The sequence below is a fragment of the Dipodomys merriami genome, unplaced genomic scaffold, assembly GCF_024711535.1.
Source record: "Dipodomys merriami isolate MVZ:Mamm:240054 unplaced genomic scaffold, mDipMer1.0.p SCAF_1, whole genome shotgun sequence".
Classification (NCBI taxonomy): domain Eukaryota; kingdom Metazoa; phylum Chordata; class Mammalia; order Rodentia; family Heteromyidae; genus Dipodomys; species Dipodomys merriami.
The window spans coordinates 23067359-23092416 of record NW_027202270.1 but is presented as its reverse complement, the minus strand read 5'-3'; the positions used below and the strand labels follow the sequence as shown (position 1 = coordinate 23092416).

Below are 25058 nucleotides of genomic sequence, written 5' to 3'. Positions count from 1 at the left end.
CATTGTCAAGAGGGAGTTCAGGTTGTGCCTTTCAGAATAAGTAATAAAGGGCAGCCTGTATTTTACATGGTTTGCTTGATGCTGCAGAGTTATTGGCACACAAAAATTCCATGATTTGTTCCAGGGTCTAATGGCTACCTTGTCAAGACACGGGCATTGGAGAATGCAAGACCCTTTTTTATATTCTTCCTCACCTTAATTTCTTAAATACATTTATTTCTCCACGCTATGGGATCTTTCTTTGTAAACAGTTTCAGTTTTTGAAATTGATTTGAGAGGAAAAAAGCTGGAAATTGATATCTTCTAGTACTTGTCTTTTGTCTTCATGTCAGACAATTGATATGAACATCAAGGCTACTCTGTTTTAATGAAGAAAGATTATCCAAGATACCCTTGTTTATACTATGGTGAAAATAATCAAAGAGAATTAATTATAATTCATAAATTATCCATTCTATTTTACTAATATTACATAGAATATGTTCTTTTGACCTGTTTATGGATTCATAAGTGAATCAATTCATTGGACTCAAGTTATTGTTTGGATACTGCATGCCTCCTTAAAAAAAGAAAACACATTTTAAAATACTTTCCCTAGGAAATTAGATGCTAATATACTGAAGTTTTTATTCATTTTGGAAAAGTGTGAGCAAGATTAAAACAAAACTCTGCCTTTCTCTGATTCTGAATAGGGAAGGTTATAGTAATGATCATGTCATCTCACATATAATGCGAATATGAAATAAAACAGTGTTAGAAGAATTATCTGAGGATAAAGACCTTTTATGTGTTATAATTATAATTACTGGGCTACTTAATAGCAGGCCAGTTGAGAAGATACTTAGAGCTGGTCCTGCCATGATATAAAATTCTTTCACATGGTAATGTGCTTAGTCAACCAAGCAATGAATCTCACAGTTCGAAAGCCCAGATATAAAGAGGTAGTGGTGAGTTCACCATTGGAATAAGCAAAGCCAAATGTACCTGAATCACTAGATATCTCTGAGGGTCTCGAGCCATCCTTGAAAACTCAGCAGCCAGTTCCTTGAATTTAGGTCTGCTGTCTGCATCAATCATCCAACCTGAAAAGTTATACACAATCAAAATGGCAGCATATCAATAATTAGGAAAAGGAAGTAACATTAAAATGTTGTGCAAATGTAGGTAAAGTGTGAGAATGTTACTTTAATACTAATGATCTGAAAAACTAAGGCCACCACAGGAAGCAACCTTATAGGTAATATTCAAATTTAATAAATTTGTGGAGATTCATATATAAATGCAGTAATAGATATATTTTTATTTTGTTGGTCTGATTTAAAATTTAGTCTTCTTCACAGAAAACAGAGCTCTGAATAACTGTTGAAACTTACAGAATATAGAGTCCAGATTACCTATTACTACTTACAGAAAATAGAATCAAGGCTATGGATTAGAATTTATAGAACCCCAAATCTTTTCTGTTACCATTGGAGATAATTTGATGATTACAGATTAGTTAATTGGAATATAATCTGACATTTTGTATGAGCAGAAACATGGGAGAAAAATTTGGATTACAATCATATTCCCTGACACAACGAAAGGCAAAATATCAAAATTTTACATAATTGTTTTCCTATCTGGAAAACATAAGGGACACAAAATGATTACTACTATATGTTTCACAATATCCATTACCTTATCTTACTACTAGCCTTTTCCACCATAAAAATACTATCAGCAGTTTATAGAAGACATGTATTAGTATGATTTAGCTGAGAGCATGGATAAAATAGATCTTAGTAAGATCTTAATAAGAATAAAAGCACTAGCTTTCCTTGATTTCTTTCTCAAATGATTCTCTTTTTACCCATTGAAGCACCAGGAGGAAAAGATCTCAATAGTTTACTCAATGATGTCAACTATTTGCCAGGTTTTACATCACTTTGTCAGTGTATTCAAATCTGTTTCATGCTAGTTATGGGATCAAATTATTACATAATGGATGCATGTTTTCAGATTTCCTTCTAATCACCATCTCCCAAACAATGCCTATTCCAATAAACCACCAAGCTTGCTTTCTTCTTTTGAGGGAGTTAATTTTTATTCCCATTCTTGGAATTCTTTGTATATCATTTCATGTATCAGTAACATGGCCCTACTTTTGTCACCTAACAAACTCAAACACAACATTTTCCATGCAGTCATTATGAAATAATGCTTGTTAGTGTCAAGATGTTAATGAGAAAAATCAGTGTTTCTAGATATATTGGGGCCAAAAAAGGTTAACTTTGCACTGAGGTATTTGTTTCTCTCTAGCCAAATATTGAGTAAATAGAACTGTGCTTAGAGGAAAGGGCATGCTGACCTGAGCTGCAAAGAACATTTTTTATTTCTTCTCTCACTGTCAGAATGTATCACACATGTTATGAATATAAATCTGAATAGACCTGGGTCCAAAGTCTCTTATTAATATAATGCTTATTCACCTTCACTAGTTTGTTTCTTTCCTAACCCTGAGTAAATCAAAAGGAGAAAAACCTTAGATTATACAAGGGAGATTACTGCACGTTAATCTCATTTAAATTAAGTCACAAACTCCAGAGACTTCCCTAATGCTATTTAAATTAAGGGTTTAGCCTTCCAAAATAAATTTATAATACACACATGTTTTGGGTATTAGAAGAGAAAAGAACAGTTTGATATAAACAAATTGAAAAACATAAACATTTAAAGAATTTTTCATTCAATGTAGATTAATTTCTTCCCACTATCCACATGATCTGCTAATGTGCTGTTAGCTAAAATGGGTGAACCTATTTCTCTTGAATTTATTTTTATGCTGTCAGTTTCAGACTTGCTTTCGTTATGTTTAGATCATTTGATATTTTCTCAGCGATTACTAACAATATTATCACTAAACTTGTGGTGACTAATTATTATCCCTTCAAGACAGACAATTGACTTTCATGAAATTTATAAGAATTAAGAAGAGTAAGGGTTAGTTTTGTCCTCGTAGCTTGAAAGCATATAACTTTATATTAATAATATGTGTGTTGCATTCATAATTATTTTTGAACTGCTATGTTTTCCAGTACAGAGAAATACTACACAGGTAGAGTCATCTAAACTCTTATTAAGAATGATGATGGCAAACTGGATATGGTGGTACACTCCTGTAATTTCAGCTACTTGGCAGGTGAAGGCAGGAGGATCACCATTTGGAGGCCCCTCTAGGTAGTAGTGAGACCCTGCCTCAAATACAAATGTAGTGGAGGTGTAACTCTAGTGGGAGAGTGCAGGGTATAACAATGGTAAAATTATTCTGTGATCTTACATTTGACCATGACCATGTAAACATCAATGGTGCAGATGGGGGGCTGTGGCAAACGTTCTCCTTTCTCTAATAAATCCGGGATCTCTCGGGTTGGAATTCCATCATAAGGTTTTCCTCCAAAGGTCATCAGCTCCCATATTGTGACTCCTAGGTTGGAAATAAGGTTCCTATGTAAGTATATTAGCAATATAATTCGAACAGTGGCAAAGGAATATCTCTTAAAGGACAATTCAGAAAAAAAAAAAGAAATTAAAGAGGGTTTTCCACATTCCTAAGTGTAATCCTGGTGGCTAAGTTTCCTCATGGGAAAACTGATTTCTCTTACTGTTGTCTTGGAATTGTCAACGGACAGTAGAGAAAATTTACAGTGGACATCAACGTATAGAATCTGTTCCCCATTTCTATCTCTAAGTAATGCTAATGTTTGCTGATCTCAAACTTATATCTCATTACAGCATACCAGATTACAGCCCAGAACACAATTCACTTATTGTAGCCCTATGAGTTTTGGGACAAGTAAATATGATTCTAGGAAAGATTTTACATTGATTAATTTTGAAACCAGCCTCTGCTTCAAAAGCCTAAAAAGTTAAGAAAGAATTCTAGAGTGAATGTTTAGCATTGTGCTAATGAATTGCAGGTATCCTTTAAACTATGACAAGAGAATCAAGGGAATGAAACATATTTTAACTTATTTAGCAAATACTTAAATCTGAGCTATGGATAGAGGGGCTGAGAAGGTGGCTCAGTGGTAGAGCGCTTGCCTTGCATGCCTGAGGCCCTGGGTTCCATTCCTCATAAGCACATAAGCACATAAGCAAAAAGAAAAAAGCCGGAAGTGGCGCTGTGGCTCAAGTGGTAGAGTGCTAGTCTTGAGCTGGAGAGCTGAGGGACAGTGCCCAGGCCCAGAGTTCAGGCTTCACATGGAAGGAGAGGGTATAACAATGAAGATATTAAGAAATTTTTCTTAACAAAAAGACTTCAGTTACTACTACACTGATTTTTTTCTCTGAAGAAATGATCAGTATAGGAATAATCAGTATTAATAAAACAGCATTGAGGCAGCAATGCATATAGTACAGATTTCTTCTTTCTGATAAAGTTATTTAAGTGGTTGCAAAAGGACTTTATAGAGGGTAGTATTTGGGGATCAAGTGGTGTTTGGTTCATCTTAGCCATGTTAGGCAACTTTCTACACTTAGAATAGCTTGATGCGTGTAATAAATAATATAACATGAGTTATTGGTTGATGGCATATATACTATATATAATATTAATTAGACTTTCTTTTCTACTGCCATCTCTAATGTATTTATTTAAACAAAGTATATAGTAGACATCAAGGCCTTGAAAGGTTCACTCTTTCATTATTAAAGTACATATGAACTTCAAATTATTCTCATAGTAGAATCATTAGCAATTACATGACAATGTTGTTAATATTTGCAGCCTCTGATTTTTAAGTGTAATGTACATACATATCTAGTAATGCAAATTAATAACATCTTTCAAATCTTTCATTTTGCTTACTAGGTATTCCTCCACTAGAACTAAAGATTACAGTTAGGTGCCCAAAAGGCAAGCTAGGACAGGTGAGACATCAATGACTTTCTATTTCTAGTTAGTTGGTCAGAGTTAGAGTATGTATTTAATGCTATTTTATTGACAATTATCTACACTTATGAAAAAAAGGATCCTGTAGTATGTACAGCATAGCTTCCAAGATAAGCTAAAGCCAACACAATTATAAATCAAGATAACAAAATATAAAACTAAAATCATAATACAAAATCAGCAGCAGAAATATTAAAGCCATCCACTAACAAACCAATTACATCTCTCCTGGGTATTACCTAATAGGTGTTACACATCTTGGTTTCAAAAAAGGGACAATTTTAGAAAAACTGAATCGGAAACATTTTTAAATCATACGTCCTGATTCTATCAGAGCAAAGGCACATTTTTATCAATATAAAGATGTAGCCTGTGATAATTTTCCTTAACAGTCTGATATGAACAAAATAATCTACCTTTCTCTGCATTGTGTATCTTTTGCAATGAAATGTCATATATCATAAGAATCATAAAATGCTTTATGAATGCATGGTGACTCCCTGGGCTATCTTCTGATAACAGAGCACAGTCTTGTACTTGCATTATTTTTACTGAATAGTTCCTCAGATCTTGCAATTCAACATAAAATTATTATTGTTTTTATAACCAAATTCTCTTCCCAAATGCAAACTTTACTACAAAAAATATCACTATTCTACCATATGCTTGTTCATTTTTAATTTGTTCTGAGGTCATTCAAAATCTGCCCAGAGCAGATTTCTATGTCTAATTTTAGATAAACATGAATATAAAAAGAACAGAAAAAAGAAAGGGAATATATGTATTGTATACATATATAGTATATTACATATAGTATATTACATATAATATAGTATATTACATATAATATATATATGTAATATAGTATATTACATATACTATATTACATAATATATAAATCTGTCATAATATAGAAAATATATTTATCAATTATTGTATGTATGCTAAATGTGTTTAATATAACATGAAAACATTGCTAACCTACAATATAAAGATCTAACATATAATATGTGATATATTTGCTCCTCTATTAATCATGTAATGTAATTTTTTCTCCTGTATTTATCTGAGCTGCAAATATACTTTTTTTGCTTTCAAGGTGACCAGACTATGTACAGCTTTTTTTTTTTTTCCTTCAATTTTAACATCTGCTATGGCAAAGACACAGGGTAGTTAGGCAAGGGGTAGGAAGGTTTTACTTTACTGAAATGTCTTAAGTTATTTTTAATGATAATAATTCTTTCCTAGATAAGAGTTATACATTTTTTAATGATTAAATGACTTAAGTCTTTATTCTAAGAGTGAACAAGAGGATACATCTAATCTTAGATTTCAATAAAACTAATTGTGCATACATGCTTTTAAGTCTCATCGTTCTTTCTACTTAAATGAGCATTTAATAATGCTTTTTACATGTAAATTTAAACTTAGAAAGGGTATGATTCTTGCCAGGTGTACTCATAGAGTTGCTAAATAGCATATTTCAAAACTATAGTGAGCCTGGCATTGGTGGCTCATGCCTGTAATCCTGGCTGCTCAGAAGGCTGAGATCTGAGAATCACAGTTTGAAGCTAGCAAGACAGGACTTAGTGAGACTCTTACTCCAATTAACCAGCAAAAAAGCTGGAATTGGAGTTGAGGCTCAAGTGGTAGAGCAATAGCCTTTAGCAAAAAAGCTCTGGGATAGCGCCCAGATCCTGAGTTCAAGTCCCAGGACCAGCAACAAAAAATAAATAAAATAAAATGTGTTTATATAATTAAATGCAATAAAATGAGTGTTCCAGTTGCAAATGTCAATCATTCAAGCTCATATTCCTTATTCAGTAACATTTCTGTTCCTTTAAAGTTCTTGTAAAGGAGAAGTTAAAATTAGCATTTCTATTTACTCCTTTCAGTAATTAATTTGTCATGACAATAACAATTTCTACTATAAAAAAGAAATTCCAGTAAGCAAGACAAAGAAAATGATAGTTTTGCTTTTATTTTGTCTTTTAACAGTCATTACGTTCAAAGCTGTTTTCAAAGACTTGTTGAAAATTCTATCAAAATATTCCTAAACTTGGCTGGTTTTTTCCCTGTAAAATGAATAGGTAATTAGACAATTCAATAAATATTGGTATTTTATATTTCAGAAAAGCAGAAAATAACTATGAAGATATTAATACTCTACTGCTTCTTAAAAAAGAGAAAAGCTTATAAAATAGGTATTCCCACTAAAACACAATACATGTGATATCAGATAACTTACATGAACTAAGTATTTTTATTTTGCCTTAAAATTTTAATTCACAGGAAGATTTACTTACCATAACTCCAAACATCACTCTGATGGGTGAATTTCCGGTAATGTATACACTCAAGGGCCATCCATTTGATTGGCATCTAAATGAAAATAAGAAATAAGAAATCATATAAAACACACACATATCCTTACATATATAACAAATGCTAATCCTTGGACTGACTTCAAATGTGTATGCATATGTGTGTATGTGTGTTTTGTGTGTATTATATATAATTATTATTTTAATTTTATTTTTTTTCCTGAATGTCAGTGACTCATGCCAATATCCTAGCTACCTAGGAGACTGAGATCTGAGGATCACAGCTCAAAGCCATCCCAGGGAGAAAATCCTGTGAGATTCTTATCTCCAATCAACCACTAAGATGTCAGAAGTGGTAGAGCACTAGCCTTAAGAAAAATCAATAAATAAAACACGCACACACAAGAAAAAGGTCAGGGAGAGCGCCTTGACCTTGATTTCAATGCACTGGGACCAGCATAAATTAGGTATTTATAAATGCACACCTAAAAGGCTATTTTTCAAGATGGAGAACAAATAAATTGAAATTGAATAAATTGATTTATATATTTATAAAATTTTAAATTTAATAAACTTAATTAAACCTATATACATTGAAAATGTTTAAATAAAGAGTAAAGTATAAATAGGAACAATTTTCTGCGTTTTTGAATGCTAGTGTTTAAGTCATGAGACAATATTTTGGCCTGTAATATCAAATCTAAGCGGATGAATCTAAACATAAGTCCATACTATATATTGTGTCAAAGAAATGAGATGCTTTGTACTTTTAGTGACCCCTTTTCATTCTCGGGCAGTTTGTGATCTAAGTACAATGAATTCTTTCAAAACATCTCTGCTTCTCCTCTCATATAATTTGATTATTAAATTGCCTAAAATCATGAAGTACCAAGTTTGCTTTGCTCTGTTCTCTGGCCAGAAATGACCTCCCTTGTCTTGGTTAGCCAGTATTGAAAATATGTACAGGAACTAATGTATAAAGGAATGTGAGAGGATCAGCACAAATCCATCATCGCTACAAGAAAAACAACTCAACCCACATACTGCTGCTGATGGGTCAGCAGAATGTGTTTCAACTCGAAGGGCAGCAAAATATAGCTGGGAATATAATTAGATTCTATGAAATAAAGATAAACACTTCTACTTTGCAGTTGAAAGCTTAAAACTAAATAGGTCTTTGAAATCATGAGGTTGGCTGCTCACCAAGGTGACACCAAGGTAACCGTACGACAGAATCACAGTATTCAGTGAAAGGGAACAGAAGACACATTGAAAGTAATTTCCCTATGGGCATGGAGTAGCAGACTTTATAGACTATGGACATTGTGTTTAAAAAGAAAGTTTAAATCACAGGTGCCTTGATAAAAACTTAATGGTTACCAGGCATTTAAAGCTATAATGAATCTTGCTTTAGACAAACTTACAGCTGTATGTTCTTAAGACAGGACAAGTCATCTGATATATGGACTTCTACTTCCATGCAGGCTTCTAGTGAATTTCAAAACTGTCCTCTCAAACTTGCAATTTGGTACTAAACAGGCAAAATAGCCTAATAAAAATCAAGAAAAGGCCAGACAATTCTTTAAAACTGCAGGTTTAAAAATTGCTGTTGCTCTGTTTTTAAATGTTATTTCACTTTGGAATAAGACTGAGTACAAAGACAGTTGTGTAACAATTGAAGGGTAAAAATGTCAATTGGAAGCATTTGGCATCCTGTCATTGCAAAGATATTTCTATCTTTGGACAGCCTACACATAAAACATATGATATATATGACATGCAGTAAACATAGTTATACATGAAAATACCTTTTTTGTTGATATAATCTTATAGATTACCACAAAGTCAAGACTGCATTTGTTTTATTTCCTTGGCCTCTCCTAAGTTCCCCTGGTCAAGTTAGAAGAACTTTTATATGAAAATGACCCCAACTTGTTAGCCAAGAATGACAAGCCAAATGGTGGGTTAATGAGGAAATACAAGAGCTGGAATAAAGGTATGGCCTCAGACCACGGCATATGAGAGAAGCAGGAACACAATGGTCAGGCAGGGGCTCAAACTGGTCATAGTCAAGCTTTGCTTTAGTCCAGGAGAGATTGTTTAAGGGTAAGAATTAGTCCCATGCCCTTAGCACCATAACAATTTCTATGGCCCTGTATTACACTAATCTTTAACAACCCACTTGGGTCTAGTGTGCATCTCCTTATGTTAGCTAAGTTTGATAAATAGTGAAGTGGAGACAAGCAATCTACTTCTGGTTCTGCCAAGGAAAACTGAAAATAATAGAACTGGAATGTTTTCCATCTCTTACACCTCAGGATCATTGTTTTAGCTTATAAAGTATAAGAAGATAAACAAATATACACTATTTTCTAATAATATCACTTTGAAAACATACTACCTTTCCACCATCAGCATTATATTCCTTTTCATCTCCTTCCAAGAGTCGGGCGAGACCAAAATCTGTAATTTTCACATGGTTGGGTGATTTCACTAAGACATTCCGAGCTGCCAAATCCCGATGAACAAGTCGTCTTTCTTCCAGGTACATCATTCCCTAAAACAACATCAAATTCCACAAAGAGAATCATTTAATGCCTAGACTTTGCCATTTTCTAAGATGGACTTTCTTGGCATTCAGTTGAAAGGACTTCATTTCTTTATGTAAAATATATCCTAGAATATGTGCAAAACTGAAAAAAATCTGTTGGGATGAAGAGAACTTGGGCTTCTTTCTCCTAAAACTCTCTGAAGAAGAATGAATGATGATAAGCTGAATTTAATATCATTTTCTCCAAGTACTTGACAAGCTTTTGTAAACATTTATATTAGTAAGGTATGCAGGTGGCTTAGAAGATAAACTAGCATACACTTGGAATGACATATATTTCTTCTCCATGTGTTATTTTCTTCCCCATCTTTTCTACTTATTGTCATCTACCCCCCCTACATACCCAGTCCAAACAAAGATACCTACCCATAATTTAAAAAAGTTTACAGAGATGCAAGGTTTTCAAATTAATATAAAAATACAACCAGAGCTGAAGAATTATATAATCTTTTTATCAATTATTCACCAAATGAAGTATACCCGAGGGGTCTTTAAAGCCTATAATTTTTAAAAAGACATCTATGACATTAGCTATCATTATAAGAACCCACAAGTGGAATTATATAGTTTATAATGACTCACAAATAAGGCTTTAATAAGCCACAAAGAGAAATTAAAATAAAATTTATTGGTGATTGCTAACAAGAGACATAGCTAGCTTTTCCCTGCAACTCAAGTGCACACGGACACACACACACACACACACACACACACACACACACATACAGTGATAACAACATAAATTCATAAAGGTCCCTAGAAGTAATAGTTTATTATCCTTCATAATGGGAGAACCAAGAATTTCTAAGCACTGTCCTTAACTAACACATTTATGTAAAACCAACCATAAATTCAGAGGCCTAGATTTGATCTGAGTAAACATATTTTTATAAAAGAATTAGGGAAATTTTTGTATTTGACAATTTCAGTGGTAAAAAAATGTTCTCACTCAAAAATCAATCAGAATTATTATCAAATGTTCGAAGCACACTCCCATGCCAGTTGCAAATCAGTGCTGTTGGCAGTTAACATTACAACTGCAGGGCTCTGAAGGATTAATGGTTTCCGATATCAAAACAAAAGCTGGAAAACAGACACATAAATCACATAGGTCAAAAAATTATGAACCGTATACCCAGTGTAGTGTAGAGAAGATTGCTTCAAACAGCATCATGAGCCAGACTCCATATAAATGCCCATTAAACACAACTGGTGGAGATACCGTCCGAAATGGTCCAATCAGTCAGCCATTAGGTGACACCATATGTATTAGTGTTTTCTGAAATCAACTCACAAATGGTTTTAAGGTGATGTATGTCCTGTTTCTTAAACTGTGCCTTCAGGTTTGAGTATACAAAGTTAGAAATTACTAAAATAAGGCCATAGGATATAAGGTCCTTATATGACTTGAAAAGTCACAAACAAATAGATGGAACAGTATTAGAGATCAATCTTTTCTTATCTCCCAAATGACTTCATCCTTTTAAGAAATGATCATTACACATTCATTGTTCATAACATGCACACAGCAGAATTTACAAAGTGTGTTGGAAAGATGTTAATATTCAAATGCACACACGTACCATGCTTGATGCACTGGAGAGGGAGGCAGTGTCTCTGTCTCAAGGATAACAGGAATTAACTGATAAATGGATAGATATGGGATATAAACTGAACTAGATGGGCATGATGCATGGAAAGGCAGGTGAAATTGCAGTAGAAGGATGCTGGTAACATGCACACCTGGACAAAAGTAGGTAATTGTTTATTTCTGAAGTGTAATGGATTATGGAGGGTCAGTGTGTGGCGAGACTAAAATAAAGTAAGAAAACTCAGATGCAAGAATGGCTCCTTAGATGGCATGGTAGAAGACTTGGCTTTTAGTATTATGCAATAAACCAGGTGCCAATGAGAAAGTTGTCTCAAAAGGAGAGTGACCTAATTTTCCACACTTGGTTGCCAATTCAGAGAAAGAGTAGTGAATGAAGGACCCTCTGCCACAATATGGAGGGGGAGCAATATAGCTGGAGAATAAAGGGTGCTACCTAGAAGACCTAGAGCTACATACATTTTTTTTCCATATTCTTTCCTCAGTCCTCAAATTAACCAAACTCAGTCATTCTCACACTCTCTCTTTCCTTTTTAAATGCCAAGTTTGGGTAGTAATGGGATTTAAATTGAGGCTTTGTGGTTACTAGACAGAAGCTCTATCACCCGATTCATTCCACTGGCCCTTTCTTTTTGCTTTATGTATTTTCAGGTAGGGTCTTGCACATTTTTCCAAGACCTTGCCTCGGACCATGGTCCTCCTATCTATGCCTTCATGAGCTGGGATTATAGATCTGAATCACCATATCAGGCTTGTTGATGAGACAAAGACTTGCTAGCTTTTATCCTGGGCTGGATTCAAATAATAATCCTCTCAAACCCCACTTTCTGAGAAGCTAGGATTCCAGAAATAAGCCGCCACACTCAGCCTAAATTTTCTATTAATTGATATCTGATCTTCAGTTGTGCTGGCTCCCACAACTTAGAGTTTTGTCCCAGGAATTATTTTATCACTTAGTACTCTCCTCTAGCTCCTATGTGCAAACCAGATTGATTCTTCTACTAACCTAGGCTGGAGGGAATATTCTGGAGAGAATAATTTCCAATATATTTTTGAAGTAAAAATGGTCATCCTTGGTAATGAATAATAAATGATGCTGCTTTTCAGATTTTGAAAGTTGGGTAGACAAGGCCACTATCAAATAAACAGCATCCTACTGGAAATTTAATTGATAGATCTCTTAAACATGTTCAGGAAGAGAAATCCAGACTGACCAAAGGAGAACTAATATTCACGAAGATGCAATGTTTGTGTGAATGTTGTGGCCCTGGAATTTACATGTTGAATTCCTAAACCCCAAGGTGATATTAAGAGATGAGAGACTACTGGGAAGAGATAAGTTTTGTAGGGGAACAACCACAAGAGTGTCAGTGTCCTTGCTTCATCTGTGTGAGGCCATCACAGGTAAGAACAATTATAAAGCAGGTCCTCAGCAAGCTTTCACATAGATTGGCTAGCATCTTGTCTTCAGCTTTCCAGTCTTGAGCATTGTAAGAAATGAATTTCTGTTGTTGAGAAGCTAACCAGTTTACCATATTTTGTAATGGCAGCCTTGACTAAGAGAAGTGAAATAACATATCATATAACACCAACAAACTTCAAAACTTCTAAAAAAACAGTGATAGTCTATCTTAAAACTTTGCGCCTCCCCCCTTTGCATCAGTATTGGGGCATGAACTCAGGGTCTCACACTCTCACATGGCTCTTTTGCTCAAGAATGGCAGGTAGGTTGGTTGGTTTGTTTTTTAAACTTGTAAGTTTCAAATTTCAGCCTCCCTAGTAGCTAGGATTATAGGCAGAAGCTACTGGTGTCAAGTTACCTTGAACTTTTTTGATAGAAAAGCATTTTCATTAAAATAATAAAAATTCAACTCAGAAAGACTGGTGAAAGTTTCCAGATAGTTTTCTCTACCCACCTGACTATTAACACCAACAAAAACAAAAACAGGTCTCCTTCCTAAACTATAAAAAGAAATTTGTTTGGTTGCTTTGTATATAGAAGCATGCATATTTCCAAATAATTAATTATGACTGTTACCTTATTCCTGAATAGGAGTGTTGAATTGTCTACAAATTGCTCCACAACACAGTCATTAAGAAAGGAGTTTCTGGTAGCTTTAGTGTGGTCCTGTATGTGATCATTTAGGTAAATGGGTCATAGGGGAACTCTATGTGGAGTCTTTTGAGGAACCTCCACACTGCTTTCCAAAGAGGTTGAACAAGTTTACACTCCCATCAACAATGCAGTAAGGTTCCCTTCTGTCCACATCCCCTCCAGCATCTGTTGTTATTAGAGTTCTTGATTATAGCCATTCTAACTGGGGGGAGGTGGTATCTCAATGTTGTTTTGATTTGCATTTCTTTTATGGCTAGGGAGGTTGAGCATTTCTTCATGTGTCTATTGGCCATCCTTCTTTCCTCTTCAGAGAAGTTTCTCTTTAAGTCTTTAGCCCACTTATTTATTGGACAGTTGTTTCTTTGAAGATTTGTTGTTGGGTGCAGCATTATTTACCATAGCTAAGATCCAAATGCCCCTCAGTAGATGAATGGATCAAGAAAATGTGGTATATATACACAATGGAATTCTATGCCTCCATCAGAAAGAATGACATTGCCCCATTTGTTAGGAAATACAAAGACTAGGAAAAAATTATATTAAGTGAAGTAAGCCAGGCCCAAAGAAACATAGGTCCCATGGTTTCCCTTATTTGCAAAAATTAGTATATGTCTGAGTCAAGCAGAAAAGGTCAGATAAGTTGATGTTAGGGCAATGAACCCCAAGATAAGTATTCAAATATTTTTTTTTCATGTGATTGTTTCTAACATATTTATAAGATGATTTCTTTGTTGCTTTGTATGTCCCTCCCCCACAGTATAACCCCTGTTTTCACTGTATTTGATGTTGGTATAATTTGTGGAGGGGAAGGGAAAAAACAAATCGTTTAAATAGGAATACAGGTGGACCCATTGCAACAATGAGATGTACTAGTCGTTATGTCGAAAAACGAACTTTACATCATTGATGGGGGAGGGCCGTGGTGGGGATGGGGTAGGGAAGATGGGGAGGGGGTATGGGTAGGGATTGGAAGGGGAAACAAAGGAGGAAGCAACAATGCTTGATAAGAAATGTACTCATTATCTTGCTCTTGTAATTGTAACACCTCTGTACGGTACTTTCACAATTAAAAAAGAGAAAAGAAAAGGATTTTCTGCCGGGCGCCGGTGGCTCATGCCTGTAATCCTAGCAACTCAGGAGGCTGAGATCTGAGGGTCATGGTTCAAAGTCAGCTGGGGAAGGAAACTCCATGAAACTCTTTTTTTTGAAACTCTTTTCTCCAATAAACCATCAGAAAACGGGAAGTGGTGCTGTGGCTCAAGTGGTAGAACACTAGCCTTGAGCTGAAGAGCTGAGGGACAGCACCCAAGCCCAGAGTTTAAGCCCCACCACCAAAAAATCAATCAATCAATAAATAAAAGGATTTTCTTAATGAACCCAAGATAGGGACACAAGTGTTTTTTTTTCTTTCTTGCTATTGTTTTTAATGCATTTATAATGTACTATGTGATTTTGTTTTTGTTTCTTTGGTATGTTCTTTCCCCACAGCATAACTCCTGTTTTCACTGTATTTGATGTCGGTGCCCTGCATCTTATATACACATTTTTCTAATTTGGGGAGGGAATGGAAATAATAAAATGCTTAAATAAAGATACAGGTTGACCCATTGTAACAATGAGATGTACAAGATACTATGTTGAAAACAAACTTGACAACTTGGGGGGTGGGTGGGACAGTAAGAGTTGGGGAGGTGGGGAGGGAAGAAATGGTAGGGGAAAAACAAAGGAGGGGGCAACAATGCTCAATAGGAAATGTGCTCATTACCTTACTCATGCAACTGTAACCCCTCTGTACAGTATTTTCACAAAATACACACACGCACACACACACACACACACACACACACACACACACACGAATGTGGACCTAAGGGAGAACAACAGGGGAGGGAGTAACAATGCTCGACAAGAAATGTACTCATTGCCTTACTCATGTAACTGTTACTCTTCTGTATAGCATCTTTACAATAAAATAAAATTTAAAAAAGAAAAAAAGAAAGGATTTTCTTATTGGAAGAGATAATTAGAGTCACATTTCCTGCTTGATTCCTTTAAAATAAAATTGTTCTTTAAAATGCGAGGCACCAGGAGGCAGCCAGGTCTTAGAAGAAGCAATGACAAAAATAAACTGGAGTCCTTGTAAGTTTAAAGATGAAGAAAGAATGGACAGTCATTATGATAGAACGATGCTGATTGGTTAGAAATGAAATCCCCAAGAACTCCTTCCATTGGTTAGAAATGAAACCGCCTGGAACTCCTCCCATCACTCTGCCAGAACAGTTCAGGACGGTCCACAATGTTCATACAAATACCCCAGTCAATAGACTCAGCACTTAGATCACATCAGACACTAAGTATATTGCTTCCTCATTGGTTGGCCAGTCTAATCCTATGGGATATGTACTTTGTTTTATTAAGTTTTGAATATACAGAGTTAAGTTGCTTAGTCCAAGTCACCTTGCTAATGAGTGGTAGAACTTGGATTTCATTCCTTGATGTGGAGATTTAGAGGAGGACATTTACACCTGTCCTCTCCCCTAGATGCTGGATCACATGGGCATGTAGAAAGTAAGGTACACAGGGAAACCATGTTGTTTTAAAAGATTCTTCGACTTTTTCAGAAATCAAATTTATCAGAGGTCTTTGGGAATTTATTGATTAATGTAACTTGATTGCCTTACTTTTAAAATTTATGTCTAACATCTAGCAAGGTTATAGAATTATTTATAAGCTAGCAGGACTTTGTATGAATTTAAGACTCCATTCTGACTTGGCTCACAGTGCATGTGAAACGCTGGAGTGAATGTGGGCATAGATTTTAAAGGTAAAAGATTTTAAAGCTATGTTTTATTTTGAGGAAAATTTTAAAGCAGATATCACTTTCCTCCTCTTTAAGAAAGCCCAATAATACTCATCCCACGAGTCAGACAACCATAGCAGCACCTGTGTGGCAGGTTGTTGTGAAGATTAAATGAAGTAGTTGTGTAAAATATTTGCATAGTAAGTGGCATATACTCAGTACAGAACATACTAACTTTTGTTATTATTCCAGGTAATATTAACAATCCTAGAACACACAAAAATTACTCTCATTAATTTGCATTGGCTATTTCAAAAAGGTCTGTGATCAGCAAGGAACCCGTGGTGCATGCCTACAATCCTAGCTACTCAGGAGGCTGAAATTTGAAGATATTGGGTCAAGGTCAGCTAAAAAAAAAGAAAAAAAGAAAAAAAGTCAGTACACCTGAAATGGAGGTGTGGCTAAAGCAGTAGATTTTTGAGTGAAAAGGTTAAGCACGAGGATAAGTCCCTGAGTTCATGAGTGCTTGTGAGTGTCACACTGTGCATTCACACACACACACACACACACACACACACACACAAACACACACACACACACACACACATACACACACATACAAACACCAGTGCGCACATGTGCACACACACAGAACTGTGATTCTTAATTAATACATCATAGTGGGTACTCAAGAAATGTTTTCCAAAAGTGAAATATATCCACATAACCTATCCATCATGATTAAGTGTGGATACAAATTTCTGAATTATTACTATTCAAAGTCTCATTTTGATGATGATTCAGGATATACTGCCATATTAGAGAAAGAAAAATTAGGAATTATATTAAAAGATTTGGGGCTGTCTAATGAGGGATCAAAGATTTCAGGAATTTATTAAAGATAAAAGTCACAGGCTAGCTCCCAAAGTGTTCAAGGCTACAGAATGTTTTCTATAAGTTAATAAAACTGTTAGTTTTCAATTTCAAAGTTCCTACTCTTTACCACACAAAATATAGGACAGCTTTTGTTAGATGTATTTTAATGGTATGTTGACTACTTCAGGATCCAAGTGTTATGTATTTGATTTTATCCAAACTATTCAGAATTTACAATTATAAAAATTGTTCATAATGTCATCATTTTTCATATGTTCTATTGCAGGATGTAATAAAATTTCAACAAATGCCTACATATTTTACAGTTTTTTCAGACCTATTAAAGTAAGTATACAGTAAAACAAAAAGTAACATTTAACTCATTTTTTTTTCAAAATTGTACTTGGATACAAAAGCCTGAGGAATGTTTTAGTAGAGATGAATTTAGTTGATATAAATTGAATTTAAAACATAAGTGCTATGCTTTATCTCTGGTTAGAATCAACTCATATGAATTTTTCTATGGAAAAAATTCAGTGAACTGACATTAGTTTTAAAAAGTCAGTGTAGGGGTAATTATAATTGAAACATATTCTGTGCATGTATAGGAAGCTATAGGAAATCAAGACAGACTAGATGATTTCGGACAATAAATATTTCCTTTTCACATACTGGCCATGTGACAATTGCATCAAATGCATGTGTGCAGCTAAAATTTTCAAGCTGCAGTCAGTTTTCACAGGCACTCATCCCTGAAGAGAGCAAAAAGAACTCATTTCCCCCACCCCCCCCCTGTTTTTATTCTAATAACCTGAAACTTTCTTAATAAGGGGAAGTCTCAGAGAATCAAATTTCCAATGAAAATCCCTCCTTTCCCCCTTTTCCTTGTAACAGAAATTCTATCTCCAAAGGGGGGGAAAAATCAAGCTATAATAATTATGACTGTTAGAGGTAATGGTTCTTCAAGAGAAGAAAGGAATCCTTTAGATGACTTACTTGTTTCATCTAAATCGTGTGTGTGAAGGGAAAGCAAGGGAGTTGTGCATGGTCAACTGAGAGGTTTTTCAGCCAGCAGAGTTGATGTCATTGTGGAAAGAGCACAGATGTCACCATTATGAGATAGAAGTCCTAGATGTATTGCTAACTACATTTATAACCACAATTCATTCCTCACCTCTACCACACTGGTAACAGATCAACCCAAATGATCTCAGAGTTTACCACCACCTTTACATTTTCATTTTATGATAAAGGGAACTATAAAACATGGGGATCTGGGCTGGGAAGGTGGCTCAGTGGTAGAGTGCTTGCCTAGCATGCATGAGGCCCTGGGTTCAGTTCCTCAGCACCACATAAGTAGAAAAAGCTGGAAGTGGTGCTGTGGCTCAAGTGGTAGAGCCTTGAGCTGAAGAACTGAGGGACAGTGCCCAGGCCCAGAGTTCAGGCCTCACGACCAACAACAACAAAAAACAAAAACAAAACTATATATATATATATATATATATATATATATATATATTTCTGAAATATTAAATTGTGGACCAATGAAAGACAGAAGAGTAATGAGGTAGGGTAGATGTTTCTCTTCAAATGTTTAGTAAGATGCCTTGAATATATTTTTCATAACTGTTATTTTAGTGCATTCTAAATTTAAAGTGTCAGACTCTAGAAATGAACTTTTAGAAATGAGCTCATTCTGCTCCTCCTGGATTTCTGACCTTCTTCAAATTTTACATGTTATTTGTATGTTTCACTCTCCTCATCTGTAACATTTGCAGAATAAAAATAGTCTGAGGATTCAATGGCTTAGTATGTATAAAACACTTGGAACATTTGATATTCTATTGATTAAATATCTAAAACAAACTCAAATTAATTCTTTAAAAATCTTACTGATGACCGCTGGTCAACACATCTATTTTCTACTCAGCATTATAATGAGTCATAACTTCTGTTTCTCTTTCTGTTGTCCCTGAAAATACATCTTATTATTCTGCTCAGAGGAACAGGGGCCAATCCCCATGGCTATCCTGGGCTGATGTGGAATTCACACTTAATTTTGACACTTTTATTTGTAGATGGAATCCTCATGAGATGTATTTATTCTGCAGATCCTGAGAAAATTTGGAATATTAGGAGAGCCAATTTTTGGTCATTTTAATCAAGTATAGTGAAAAGATTATTTTAAAAATTGCTTGAAGTATAATTTTTCAAAAAATAGTCTTAATAAAGTAGCCCACTTGCACATAGTAGGTGCTGTGAGGTAGTCCCAAGAACTTCCTCAGGACCAAGCTACTCATACACGAAGCAGTATGGTTGGCTGCTGATGGCTCTTACCTCAGCTGCATCAGCCTTGAAGTATTGATACCTCAACCCAACCATGTAAGTACCTGTCCAAGAAGGGGCCCAATTCAGAGAGGTTATTTGATGCGGAGTTACAAAAGCCATAAGGCCCTGGATGGTCATGAAGTCCTATGCCAGCTCCATGGCTTCAATTTCATCACTGCCCAACATTTCTCTCAGTCTGACTTTGCTTTTCTCACAAGTTAGATGTGTTATCCCTGAGAACCTTGTCAGAAACTTGTGTCAGATTGTTTTCTGGGAGATGCAGAATCTAAAGCTCTTGATGTCCCTTCCCCACGGTATAACCCCTGTTCTCACTGTATTTGATGTTGGTATAATTTGGGGAGGGGAAGGGAAAAAAACAAAGTGTTTAAATAGGGATACAGGTGGACCCATTGCAACAATGAAATGAAATGTACAAGAGGCTATGTCAAAAAAAGAACTTTACAATTTATGGGGGGAATGTAGTTGTGGAGGTGGGAGGGAAGGGGGGGGAATGTGTTGTGGAGGTAGGAGGGAAGGGATGGTAGGGGAAAAACAAAGGAGGAGGCAAAAATGCTTGATAAGAAATGTTCTCATTACCTTGCTCATGTGATTGTAACCTTCTGTACAGTATTTTCACAATAAAAAACTTATTTAAAAATATCATGGCATACTATTTTACAGTAAACTTTTCTTAAATTATTTTAAGTAGGAGTGAACTCTACAGGAATGATAAAAGTATACTAAATAATAAAGCAACAATGCTTGATAAGAAATGTACTTGTTATCTTGCCCATGTAATTGTAACTCCTCTGTACGGTATTTTCACAATAAAAAAAAGAAAAATAAAAAAATAATAAAGCATTACCTTAGATATTGATGTCCAGTTATCAAGGATTGAATGATACCTAGGTTTTACACACTGGATTATTATGACTGGCAGTGTGACAGGTTTGTTTACACCAGCATTGCTAAAAATATACGAGTATTGTATTGGTCTATCCAATGGTCCACACTTCATTGTATCTTCAACAATTTGAAGATTGCCTAGAATTAAACTAGCAGTACATGTTTATAACTGGATTAAATGAACCAGCAAACCACAGTGTTGAAAGACTTCGTGACACGAGCGATTTTCCTCACAACATTAAGTAGAGCAAATTCCAAGTCTACCCTATTGAGGTTGGGCAGTCAACATGCCAAGAGTCAAGCTCTAACCTCAGACTTTGATATTAGGGAATTAAGGAGAACAAAGAGTCTAAAGTCTAAAGCTAGCAGATTTTTCCTTTTCTTTTCATCCCTTCATTTTCTTCATGAGTTTTATTTTTATCACTCTATACAAGCTTTAGGAAAATTACATTTGAAGACTTTTGATTGCAGGTAGACTCCAAGAGTCCTCATAAGGAGACAAAACAGTATAAAATCAATGAAGACAAAAACAAAATAACCAAAAAAGGTAAATTGAGCAGCACATCTGAGAAGTTCCCACTTTCCTACTAAATAAATGGTGAGTGCAAAGCTCCTCTGCCAGATCAAGAGAATAACAAGTAGGCTTGAGCGTACCCCCGTCATTGACTGCTGGCCAATATGATCACATGGGAAAAGTGAGGCTGTAGCATCTGCACTGGTACACTCTCTCTGGGAGGTGCACTTGAAATGGATTACTTCTGCTCCTTAGGCAGCCGATCAATAAAGATGTGGAGTGCAATGAGAAAGGGGATGTTTGTGGGCTGTAGTGGCTCTCCTCAGTGTCTCCCTAGAAATTAATTAAAAATCAATGGAGTGTGCAACCTATTAATACAGCAACTTCTAGATGAACAGATAGAAGCTGAACCTGTTTGGGAGCATATGTCTTGGGTAAATATACTCACACACAATAGAGAGGAGGTTGAAGGTGGGACACCTTAGTTATAATTGAGCAGAAACTGATCATGTCTAATATTTTATAGTGTTCATCGAATTACATGCTACAGCTCAAAAAAAAAACCTCTTCAAGGTCGTGGGTGGGGATATGGATATACAATCTTCCTTCTTATGGCAAATATGTCAAATTCTATAAGGCATCTTTGTCTTCTTCTGAAAGCAAAATGGCTATCATATGGACAAATAATTTCAATCATTTTTTAAACGTTTTATTGGTGGTAGTAGGTTTGAAGCTGGAGCTTCGACTTTATAAGGCAAGTACTCTACCACTTATTTCAAATCCCAGTCCTTTGTTTTTTTTCCCAGTCCTTTGTTGTGTTTATTTATTTATTTATTTTTAGACAGGCTCTTGCATTTTTGCCTGGGCTGGCCTCAGGCAATGATCCTCCTGCTTCTGCTTCCTGAGTTGTTCTGATTATAGGCAATGTACCACTAGGTCTGACCTTCACTTTCCATCTTCCAGGTCAAATTCTAGTTATTTACAAGCGCAAGCAGTTGAATTTGTTTATGACCGCTGACTTTCAAAATAAGCGTTTCCCTGAAAACTGTGAAATTCCAAGAATATGGAAGGCTCTCATGTGATTTGAGCCAACTTAATTTCCACCAAAGAAGCTATAACCTATGGCACTCAGTTCAGTTCTGTACATGTCTCCTCGGACATCAATGGACCCCTCTCACATACACAAATGCTTCCTCAGTACATATAAAATTATGTACTGGTACTTATATATTCCCTCACGGAAGTCAGATAGACATTTTCCAGTTACCTGCTTCTCTGGCTAAATTTCATTCCTCATTAAAATACTCAGAACAAATTAGAACCTCTAGTTTTCATCTGAACCTTCCAGTTTTCATCCCTTTATGATTAAGTTGGAAGTCCATGTTAGTACATTTCTCTGTTTCAAACTTGACATTCTTTTCTTTTATGGTCAGTTGTGGGGCTTGAACTCTGGGCCTGGGCACTTTCCCTCAGCTCTTCAGCTCAAGGCTAGTGCTCTACCACTTGAGCCACAGCACCACTTCTGGTTTTCTGAGTGGTTTTTTGAAGATAAGTGTCTTAGGGACTTTCTTTCCTGGGCTTGCTTTGAACTGTGATCCTCAGATTTCAGCCTCCTGAGTAGCTAGGATTACAGGCTATCAACACCCGAATCAAACATCACATTATTTCAGGGACAGAAATCTAAGGCTTTGTCTGTAGTCTGCCTAAAGACTAAGACAGAGACTCCTGCCTAATACCTGGTTCATTTTCTAGCCCACTGTCACCATGGAAGTATTTAAATGTGATCATGTACCTTGAAATGAGAATGATCTGTTTTTCATTATTTGGCTGACAAGAAGTGTTTCATCTGAGTGTCTGCTGTGTTTACAGGCTTGAGAATGCACAAATTGTCATAGCAATAATACAATTTTCACTGGTTTTTATCCCAGAAATTTCTGGGGTTTCCTAGGGTACAGCATAGGTATTCACGAAAAATTTCTTCTTGGTTATTTTTCTTAGGGCTTCTCATTGAGACCAGCAGCCACTGATTGAACAGTTAGAGCTGAATGGTCATAGCCTTCTGGGCTATAGAATCTGCAGTGTAGACTATATTAAAAACAGTGAATGATGTCCATGTGTCTTCTTCTCTGTGTCAGAACCCCACTATATTCCACATAGCCATTCTGTATTTGGCCCAGACGCATTAATAGCTATCATTGAGCCCCCAAATGACAGAATATCTCCCTTAAAAGCAATGTTTTCAGGGGCTGACAAGATGGCTCAGCGGTAGAGTGCTTGCCTTGCATGCATGAGGCCCTGGGTTCAATTCCTCAGCACCACATAAGCAGAAAAGGCTGGAAGTGGTGCTGTGGCTCAAATGCTAGAGTGCTAACCTTGAGCTGAACTGCTGAGGGACAGCGCCCAGGCCCAGAGTTCAGGCCCCATGACAGACAACAAAACAAAACAAAAACAATGTTTTTATAAACATTGTTTATAAACATTGTCTATAGAATCTCAACTCTCATATAAGAAGTAGGCATGGGAGGTTAATATAGTCTTCCTTGCTTAATTCTCAGTTTAACTCAAGCACTTGCTATGATTTTCTCATCCTCTTTCATTCTTCAGTATATATAGTACATATGTCCCACCCTGAGTGGCAAGTGTGCTGGTCTATCTCTTCTCTCACATAACCGGAGACATCCTTAAGCAACTTGACCTGACCTGACACTTACTTGGAATTCCTGCTTATAACTGTACAGCTAGACAAGCTGAAAATTCTTTAGTCACTTCTGCCTTTGCACTTAACATGTCCTTTTCCTGAAACACCCCTCACTCTACACAAACAGCTATCCTCTGCACATCAAGCTATAGTCACAGGCTTGGTGAAATCTAATGCTCCCTCAGAAATCAGATGTCATTTTGTTCACAAAGTTTCCTCTCCATTCCCAGTAGATTAATTCACCACTATGTTATACAATACCACAATGTCTCTATCCATCCATCTATCTATCTATCCATCCAGCTATTCAACTATCTATCTACCTATCTATCGATCAATCTACCTATTAATTGATCTATTTATCTATCTATGTATTATATTTCTACATGGAAACTAAGCCATAGATTTTTTCATGCATTATTTTAAATCAATTTTATGGTTTATTGCTAAATGAAATTTATTTTGTAAATTAGAAAGTACATATACTTATGTTAATATATTAGGCTTCATCTTCCATGCTTCAACATTGGAAATGTTATGTGTTGTCCAATCCTTGAAGTTTCAGGCAAGTAGAAAAAAAGTTCAAATACATTTAAATCTTAATTTCACATTCATTTACTGATCTGATTAATTTGTCAAAATATTTTAAGTGAAAAAAACATAAACATGAGTAATGGCAGTAGATTTTTTTTGTTTGTTCAAAGCCTAAAAGATAAAGATTTTGATCTGATCACCCTTCATTGTTTTGCTTTAAACCTTTATAGATTGTTGGCTGCGTGGAGCTGTAAATGGTGTTGTCCTGCTGAGATGACATAATTTAGTTTGACCCTTCTCACATTTACCAATTCAATCACATTTTAGACAGTCAATAAATACTGGTCGATTGATTGATTTCCTTCTCTCTGTACTCCATCTATTTATTTCTGTTCCTTCCTTTGAATTACCAGATGAAGAAAGAACTCCCCACAATAATAAATATACTCACAAACATATAGTCACATAACAATGAAAAATTAAAGAGGAGGAAAATGATAATACATATTAAATATTGTTGGTAGTAATTTTTGTATTGTTTATGTTGTCTTTCTGCTCTTATTTTCAGTATCAAACAACTACTAATTTTCAGGTTTACTTGCATGTATGTTACAAAATGAGTATTGAACATTTTGAATTCCAGAAAAACTTTAGGATTTGGGGCTCAATACTTTATGAGTGTGTTCAATGGCAGAGAAAGGGACAATGCTCATGCACCCTGACAAAATGACAAAAACATTTCTCTTCATTGTATTTATGTCCAGTTAGCTAATTTATGTAGTTAATGTCTCTCAGGAAGAAGGCTGAGA

General features: G+C 35.5%; 1 protein-coding gene across 4 annotated transcripts in view; it reads right to left on the bottom strand.

Annotated features, from left to right (window-relative positions):
• Nucleotides 1-25058, bottom strand: part of Erbb4 (erb-b2 receptor tyrosine kinase 4) — a 1023136-nt gene that overhangs the window by 38670 nt on the left and 959408 nt on the right. For all 4 annotated transcript variants that reach the window (XM_070017823.1, XM_070017826.1, XM_070017822.1 and 1 more), the window contains exons 21-24: nucleotides 9659-9814; nucleotides 7240-7315; nucleotides 3320-3466; nucleotides 985-1082 (exon numbers count right to left, since the gene is read on the bottom strand). In XM_070017823.1, coding sequence (XP_069873924.1) covers nucleotides 985-1082; nucleotides 3320-3466; nucleotides 7240-7315; nucleotides 9659-9814 — 477 coding nt within the window. The remainder of the gene's footprint in view (nucleotides 1-984; nucleotides 1083-3319; nucleotides 3467-7239; nucleotides 7316-9658; nucleotides 9815-25058) is intronic.